At 57.8% G+C, this 8,649-nt stretch overlaps 1 protein-coding gene across 1 annotated transcript; it reads right to left on the bottom strand.

Moving 5' to 3' along the window:
* Positions 1–2,507: 2,507 nt before the first annotated feature.
* On the bottom strand, positions 2,508–8,306 carry MUC3A (mucin 3A, cell surface associated; the record flags this gene model as incomplete). Its single annotated transcript, XM_079121996.1, has 11 exons — positions 2,508–3,649; positions 3,776–3,828; positions 4,070–4,161; positions 4,245–4,418; positions 4,577–4,739; positions 5,065–5,130; positions 5,482–5,630; positions 6,084–6,142; positions 6,242–6,357; positions 7,645–7,833; positions 7,940–8,306. The coding sequence occupies 11 exons, from the start codon at positions 8,304–8,306 to the stop codon at positions 3,608–3,610; spliced, it is 1,470 nt and encodes a 489-aa protein (XP_078978122.1). The 3' UTR covers positions 2,508–3,607.
* Between the last annotated feature and the right edge of the window lie 343 nt (positions 8,307–8,649).

The raw sequence follows: 8,649 nt of genomic DNA, 5'->3' as shown, positions 1-8,649 counted from the left end.
CCCCCTCCACAGCCGCCCTGCCTGGCCTCACCTCCTGACTGCCTCTGACACCTGCTGCAGACAGATGCTCTCCTGGCTCTTTGCACACCCACAGAGTCACTTGTGTTATCACTTCCACACAAGTTCACACACTTGAGGGACAGGGGCTTTGGCGGGTTGGGGTCTCTCATGCATACCTGGACAAGGTGCTTGGTCACCAATGGGCCCCTCGTCATCACACTATCACCTCCTCCCACTCCTCAGATAACCTGGCAAGAGAGACGTCCTGCGTGCAACACGCTAGGCCAGGCCTGGGGAGGGACAGGAGGACCCTTCCTATGAGAGACCCCGGGACACAGCTCCCTCCTCTTGGTATGCGTCCTTAAAGTGAGTGTGCCTGGTATCAATGCACTCCCGTAATGTCCTTAAATCCACACAGTCCAACCCCACCTTGCTCTTCAACCTTCAGCCAGTTGGGGAGGGGGAGGTCTGGCAGGGCTTGGTGGGCTCAGGAGGCCCCTATGGACTTGGGACTTCCTGCATGGCTGCCCTGCAGGGCTCTAGACACCCAGCCCACTGCCTGGCCTTCAACTCGAGGCCTCCCTCTTCCACCAGGGGCCTCACTTCTCCTCCTCTCAGTCCTCCCAATTCCCAAAGGGTTCTTCCCTTGAGTGAGCACGGTCAGCTTGTAACCAGTCACCTTCCAGACATGACTGTGGCCAGGCTCAACCAGGACTCTCCGAAACCAGGGTCCAACCATCTCTAATGGTGTCATTTCTAACTTTCCCAGGTGCACCTGCAGCTCCTCCCAAGTCAAGAGGGGAGGCTGCCAGATGCCCAGCACAGATACCTTCCCTCCCTGCCAGGCCAGAGCTTGTGCGGTGCCTCTGGGAGGCTAGCAAAACCCCAGCCTTCCGAGGCTGAGGGCAGAACACCACTGTCCGTGAAGAAAGTGCTCCATCCTCCCCGGAAGCCTGGAGAGCAGGAGGATGGAACTCAGGCACAGCTCAGCAGGGGCTGCCCTAAGCCATCAGCTGCAGGGCCACAGGACGCACGCCTTCCTCTGTACCTACAGCCTCCACAGTGGCCCCTTCAGCACCCCAAAGGTAGGATGAGGCCACAGGGTGGGTCTCCAGCCTCTGCAAAGGGAGAGCGGGAGGCCAGCCACCTGTGGCTCCGCCTGAGGCCCGGGAGCACCAGGCGGGTCTCACTTACCCACTGTTATTGTTGTTGAAGTTGAAGCGCCGGTGGACACCCAGAGCTGGAGAGCCAGCAGCAGGATCCAGGTCACCAGCATCTCCCGGGCTGTGCGCCCCTGGCTGCAGGACCTGCCCCCGTCAGGAGGGACCAAGAAATGAGAGCCTCCCAAGGAGGCAGCAGCTATAAAAAGGACCCTGGAGACCTTTGCCTTGGGGAAGGACAGCGCCTGGTCCAGGGTGGGGTCAGGGTGGGGTCAAGGTGACGACACGGTGGGCGGCATGAAGTGACCACAGGGGAGCCAGTCAGCGAAAGGGCAGCCTGTCAGCCCTCCTCCCTTTCACTCCTCAGGCACCGACTCCCCCAGCCAGGGTCACTTCAGCGGAAGACAGAGTCACTGGGTGGGGCAAGTCAAGAGGGAGGGACAGGAGGCAGGCCGAGGTGTGAGCCTGAGACAGTGACAGAGGGGCAGGACCCTCCACAGTCCAGGGAGGGCGACTGTGGAGAGAGGGGTGCCGGGAGCCCAGAAGGGACACCCCGTAAGCTGGGTGAAGGGGAATCTTGCCCAAGGAGCGCCCCCCCCCCCCGCCTTCCCTCCCCATCCCCCACCTCCAGCTGCCCCTGCAAACTTCCCAGTGCTTTCCATCAGGTGGGGCGCCCATTCATTCACACCTGAGGCTTTATGGCCTGATCTCCACCCCTGGCCAGAATCAGAGGTGAGGAAAGGCCACGAGCCAGCCTCTGCTCAGGGCAAAGGTCCACGGGACCTCTCCCAAACCCCCACCCAAAGGATCACAGGGATGGATTATTTCTGACCACCTCAGCTCTGGCCAGGCAGAGCCCAGTGCCCACAATGGTGACAACATGAGGTTCTGAGCCTGCGCAGACCAGGTCCTGATGGGAGTATGTATTCGTAAGAAGGGATTTGGGGTGCTCAAGGTCTCTGGGGGCCCAGCTTTATATATCTGCCTGCACAAAAGGCAGCTGGCCCAGACTGGTCGCCTCCCTGACCCAGTTCCAGGGGTTCAATTCCTTCCAAACCCCAGCCCTAAGTTCCTGAGGTCAAAAGGGGAAGGATAGAGGTGACAAAATCCAAGAGACCCTCGCCTGCTGCTGATGGAGAGACTCCCATCTCCACCCACTAGCTAACCAAGTGGGTCCCCCCAAGCCAGAGGTACAGTCATGGCCCTGAGGGCTGCCCACAGATGCTTCCTTCTGCCCCAGGAGGCAGGGATGCTTCCCTTGTCCTCCCACATCCCACAGGAAGTCCCTGTTCTCCAACCAGGGGACCCTGCTGGGGGTCGGGGGGGGGAGAAAGACACCCAACAGTCTCTTTGACAATAAATGCTATATTGTGTTCACATGGGGAACTGGAGATTCCACAACTTCCCGTCCCCAAACTTGATCTTCCTGGCAAGGGAGGTCCGAGGGCTTCAGGCTCAGAGGTCACTGCAGGGATGGGGTGATCCAAGGGAGAGAGGGGGAGAAGGAGAAGCAGGCAGGATGGGAAGGAGGCTGTGAGGCTGAGGGAGGAGGGGAGAAGGGAGGATCAGGGGAAGGAGGAGGAGGGGACCTCACTTCCCCTCATCCTTGGGGGCTTGGGGAACTCAGGCTCCACCCCTGCCCACAGGATCTGGGTCCCTTGGGGTGAGAGAAAGGGGTGGAACCTCAGAATGGTGAGGCCTGGGGAGTGCCAGCTGGGGGACCCTCAGAAGCCAGGAGTATCTGGACCTATCTGGGAACAGGCGTGTGGGGAGGAGGGAGTATTTTGGGGGGAACACTGGGATGGGGAGGCAAGGATTCAGGGCTGAGGGTACCGGGATAGGGGAGGGGAATACAAAAACTGGGGAGATACAGGGCTGGGGGAGGGGACTGTTTTAAGGGACTGGCTCAGAAGGGAGCAGACAAGGAAGGAGAGCCAGGGCACAGAAGCGGTTATATGGGAGAGGGCAGGAGAGGGGGTGGGCTCAGGTTCAGTGAGGGGCCGGAAACAACTGGGATAGTGATGGGATGCAAACAGAAAAGTGGGGACCAAAGCCAGAGACCTGGGTAAGGGGGATCTAAGAGAGATGACCTGAACATGAGGGTGGAGACAGGTGGGTAGACTGGAACAGAACTGACCAAACACCTGGTTTTCACAGTAATCACGAGAGGTATCAGGACAAGGATGTTATACCCACTTTACAGGCAAGGAAACAGGTGGGAGAAAGCACTGAGCTGTCCAAGGTCCCACAGCAGAAGAACCTGGATGTGAACTGGGTCTCCAGGTGGGTTTCAGCCCAGTTGGGAGGATGGGGGTAAAGGGAACAGTCTGATTTTGCCCAAGGACACCAGGAGCTTGAGGCCACCTCTCGAAATGGACGCAGTGTAGATGGTTCCCTCCTGCAGTCCTGGGCAGGGTGGAGGGGGTGGTGAAGAGGTCCCACAGGGCTCAGAGCGAGGACGAGGCCATCTCAGGTCTCTGAATGTGTACCTGCCACAGAGTATAGGGTGAGAGGGAATGAGAACAGCGTGGGCTGGCCAGTTGGCCAGTGGGGAGGGTGGGGAATCTGGCTCTGGAGTTGGGAGAGTTCCTTAGCTTCCTCCCGTTGCCCCTCACCTTCATGTTGGTGTCCACATTATCCAAGGCCACGTGGAAGTTTTCATCCTTCACTAGGGAGAGAGAGAAGAGGAGGAGCGGGGAGAGAAAAGGAGGGAAGCTGGGCATAGAGGAAAACGAAGGCAGGGCTCCGGGTGGCTGCTCTGCCCAGGGATAGCCTGTGCTGGAACCAGACCTTTCTCAGGAAGGGTGACACAAACTCCCTGGCACCAGATACAAGACTGTCCCGTCCTGCCCAGGCCACAGCGGTGCCCAGGGAAGCCCCTACCAGCTGCCCAAGAAAACAGGACTCACCTATTATGTCGTCCTCGAAGCCAATGTTGGAAAAAGTCCCCACGATGTCCTCATCCCATATCTCAAACCACTGCCTGTCCTCGTCCCAGGACCTGGGTGGCGGCGGGACGCGGTCAGATAGGGCCGGGTCTCTGGGCCCCTTTGGCCGCCCCCACCGCGCCCCGCGCGCACTCACCGTCCTCGGCGCTGCCGGTCCTTTCCCCGGGAGCGCACCACCCAGACGCTCAGCAGCCCCAGCAGCAGCAGCAGAACCGCGGCGCCCCCCGCCAGGCCCCCGACCAGCGCCCTCCAATGGATGCCCATCTCGCAGCGCGGGCCCGAGAACCAGTGAGTGTCGGTGGAGAAACACCTGCGGAAAGGTCACAGGTCTCAGGACAGGTCACAAGCGGGGCCTCAGGGGCGGGGCTCTAGGGCGAGGGGGCAGGGCCTTGGGGCGGGGCGGTGGGCGGACCTGGGGGCGTGCCCCTGGGCGAGTGGGCGGGGCTTCTCGCGAGGGCGGGGCCTCACCTGCACACGGGGCCACTCTTCTCCAGAATGCACTGGCCCTGTTGACAGTCGATGGCACCGTCCACGCCCTGTGCACAATTGGTGACACAACGGAGCCGGTTCTCCTCCACCAGGGGGAAGTAGAATTCCTCGTAGCCCTTGGCAGCAGCTCTGCGGCAGATGGCTGCGGGGGTGGATGGGGAGCGGGCTGTAGAGACCCGGGTCTCATGCATTCCTCTCAGGGCCTGATTGTAGTGACCAAAATGCATGGGCAGGCCATTTCGGGGCGTGGGTGTAGGGCAGACTCTGGGATTAGAAGTGGGGAAGGCAGGGCCTGCATCCCACCCTCCCACCGTGCCTTGCGGGAGTTCAGGTGGAAGAAGACACTAACAGGGGCCCGGAAGGGCAGGACAGGTTTTCACCAATTGCCTCCCCAAAAGGTCTCCCCATGTCCCTTGTGAGAGGGATCATGGCCACCTGAAGCCACTCAGTCCTCTGCCCACCCTCACCTTTCGGGGTCAGCTCTGTCCTGATGTCCTCATTCACTTTGACTGAGCCAGGCTTAAAACACAGGGCTGAGGGAACACAGGTGCGGATGAACCGAGTCAGGCAGGCATGGGGAGGGCAGAGAGGGCTCTTCAGTATTCCCCGGATGTGGAGGGGCAACTAGGGAAGACCGCTGCTGCCTCCCTCCTCCCCGCTGAATCATCGGGCATCTGGGAAGCACTGAGCATACCTGCCAGGGGGTCTCTTCCCAGCACCCCAGTCCTGGTGAGACCCTCCTGAGCCCAACCTTGACCAGGTGGGTCTAGACCTGTGTCCCCGCCAGAGGAACCATGGGGCTGCCCCCGAGCCCTGAGAGCCCCCAGACTGAGCTGCAGCAGGCTGGGATGGCAGCTCCACCCCTCCCTCCAGCCTCGGCTCACTCTGGTTGTTCTGGCAGCTGTCCACATCCTGAATGGCACTCTGGAGCGCCTCCTTCAGGACTGTCTTCACCTTCTCATAGTCGCTCTCCAACTGCCGGCTGAAGGGCAGCTCCAGCAGGACCAGATAGCCCACCACGACGCTGCCACTCCTGAAGGGACCAGGGGCCTTAGAGGGGTCCCAGGCCTGGTGCACACAGCCCTGTGAGGGGCACCTCCAGAACCAACCACAAGTGCATGCAAAGCGGACAGAGGTCAAGCCACACGGGCTTCCCAGAAGGGGCTGCCGCATCCCTGATCAGGATCCATCATCAGTGTTTTCTTCGCCTGACATCAAGCCATCCAAATCACCAAACCAGATTCTCCAGGGCTCTCTGTCTTCCCTGACCCGTCTCATGCTGACTGGCCCAAGCAGAGCTAGTGCCAGCCAGCCAGAGGACAAGTCACCAGTCCCCACACTTCCCTGCCTGTCCCTTGCATACTTCCTCCACCCCTCCCTTTAGGAAAGCAGAAGCTTCCAGAAGCAAGGGATAGATGCTCCAGCCAGTCTTCACTCCCCTCTCCCCTCCTAACGCTGCTTCCACGTCCCCAGGAGGGTCTCCTACCTCAAGGAGAGGATTTTCACTCCCCTGAACTCCTGCACGTCTCTGTACATCTTCTTCATCTGAAATACCAAGAATCCCAGGGCTCATGTCTGTACCTGTGGACCTGAGGACACCCGTTCCAGGGGAGGACCCTTAACTTCCCTTCCTCTCCCCCTCACCTGATCCTGGAAGGTCTTGTTGAAGTCCCTGTAAGCCTTGGAAATGTTGTCATTGAGGTCCGGAGAAAATTCCTGGTCGACAGACACCTCCATGCCCACTTCAGCCTCTACTGTGTCTGCATAGAGCACACCCAGCTCTGGTCACTACCCATCAGCCATCACCACCACCGCCCCCAACCCCACACACAGGCTCCAAGCTCTGCCCTTTTCTGTGGTCTCTGAGGACTAACTGAACGGCAGTAGGAAGAAAGGAAGAAATTCTGGGATAAGTTGTCTGGAGGTGAGGGAAAGGAGTCCAAACACACAGCAGGCAGCCTGTGGTCCCTCCTTTGTCTGCCCCTAGGGTTCTCTCTGCCCTGGTCCCCAGAAAGACCCACAGTATAAAATTAAATTACAGACGGGCATGGTGGTGCAAGCCTGTAATCCTGGCAGCTCAGGAGGCTGAGGCAGGAGGATCGTGAGTTCAAAGCCAGCCTCAGAAACTTAGCAAGGTCCTAAAGCAGCTCAGCAAGACCCTGTCTCTAAATCAAATATAAAAAGGGCTGAGGATATGGCTCAGTGGCTAAGTGCCACTGAGTGGGTTCAATTCCCAGTATCAAAAAAATTAAATTACAGACCATTTTTGTGTGTGTGATACTGGGGATCGAACTCAGGTACCCTGTACCACTGAGCCACATCCCCAGCCCTTTTTATTTTTTTATTTTGAGAAAAGGCTGGCCTTGAACTCCTGCTTCAGACTCTCAAGTACCTGGGATTGCAGGTGTGAGCCCTCGCATCCCATTAGATTACAGATAATCCGTGTTAAGATGAAGACAAAATTCCATTGCTGATCAGTTCACCCCAGATGGGAAATTGACCTGGACCATTCGGTTGGGTTCCATGTGATATCAAGGGAGGCTGAACCGAAGAGGGAGGCAGAAGAGGTCAGAGTCCATCAGAGAACCAGGGAAGAAAGACACAGAGGGCGCAGTTGACTTTGCAGGAGGGACCTTGACACAAGGAGTATGGGAAGCTCTAGAAACCAGAGTGGCAAGGAATTGGATTCTTCCCATGAGCCCTTGCAGGAAAACAGCCCTGGTCACGCCAGGGGAGAACCACATCTGACATCTGATCCACAGAACCCTAAAATGGCTATTTTGTATTGTTTTGGCTGAGAGTTAGTGGTCATTTGTTATGTGAAAAAGAATACGGTGCCAAGCAGCCCGGACCAGGAGGAAGTGGTAAGGGGTAGGAAGCCAGCCCTCTCCTGAGCTAAGAGCAGGAAGGAGGTAGGACACGGGACAGCACAGGGCATGGGAGAGAAGACTGGGTGGGAGGACTGGATAGATGGTACCTGGGTGGTTCCAGGTCACCCACAGGCACCTGCAAGAGGAAGTGTAGAGCGCGGGGCTTTAGCAACTCACCTAGCTCCAACTGATCCACAGGAAACTCACAGCGAGAGCCATAGAAGGTGAGGGGGCAGAGGCACTTGAGGCCATCCCATGCCCCCCCATTCTGGCACCCGATATCCTTGTGCTGACAGCGATCCCCAGAGAACCCTGGGCGACAGGAGCACCGGCCCTGTTCCCAGGTGCCACCGTTGTCACAGTCACCTAGGAAGCACAGAGAAAAGGGAAGTTCCAAAATGACCTGATCCTGGGGACATGCGAATGTGGCAGCAGGAGGAAGGGAAGAGAGGAGGGAGGCAGAAGGGCCAACCTGGGGTGGTGGTCATTCTTGACACTGTGGTCGTCTTAGTGGTGGTCAAAGTTGTCCCTGGTGACACAAGGTTGGTGGGAGTCTTCGTGGTGGCCACTGGTGTCTCTGGACTTCTGGTGGTGGGTGGAGTGGGGTGTGTCAACTTGCTTGAAGTTGTGCGCCTTGGAAGACTGCTGCTTGGTTGTGTGGCAGGCGGGAGATTAGTGGAACCAGGCAAATGTGGGGAAGTGACAGAGTTGGTGCTAGGTGGGATCTCACTGGAGGGCATTTGGGCGCTCATCAAAACTGTGCTCGTGGGTACGGTCCTAGCGCCAGAAGAACTAGAAGCATCAGTTATGATATTGGTTGGCTCGGATTCTGAAGTCATGGAAGTAGAAGAGTCCATATGTGTTGGAAGCACCGTTCTTATACTGGTATAACTGGGAAAGGTAACCATTTCAGTCGAAGAGGGAAGAATGGAGAATGGCATGGTGGGAGGAGAGGTAACATCCATACTGGGATCAATTTCGATACATGGAAGAGTGGGAGAGGTGGGGACTATTGTAATGGTTATAGTTTCTGGACAGGGTGTGGAGGAAGGAAGAGAAATAAAAGAAAAGGGGGTTAGTTCCGTGAGAGTTGTGGTCAGCGAGGAGATGGTTGGAGAAGTTTTGGTCGTTGCAGAAGAGGAAGGAGAAAAGGCAGTGACTAAAGAGCTGAGATTTTCCATA

This window comes from Sciurus vulgaris, assembly GCF_902686455.1.
Source record: "Sciurus vulgaris genome assembly, chromosome: 18".
Lineage (NCBI taxonomy): Eukaryota > Metazoa > Chordata > Mammalia > Rodentia > Sciuridae > Sciurus > Sciurus vulgaris.
The sequence above is the reverse complement of the archived record's forward strand: the minus strand, read 5'-3'. Positions and strand labels throughout refer to the sequence as shown.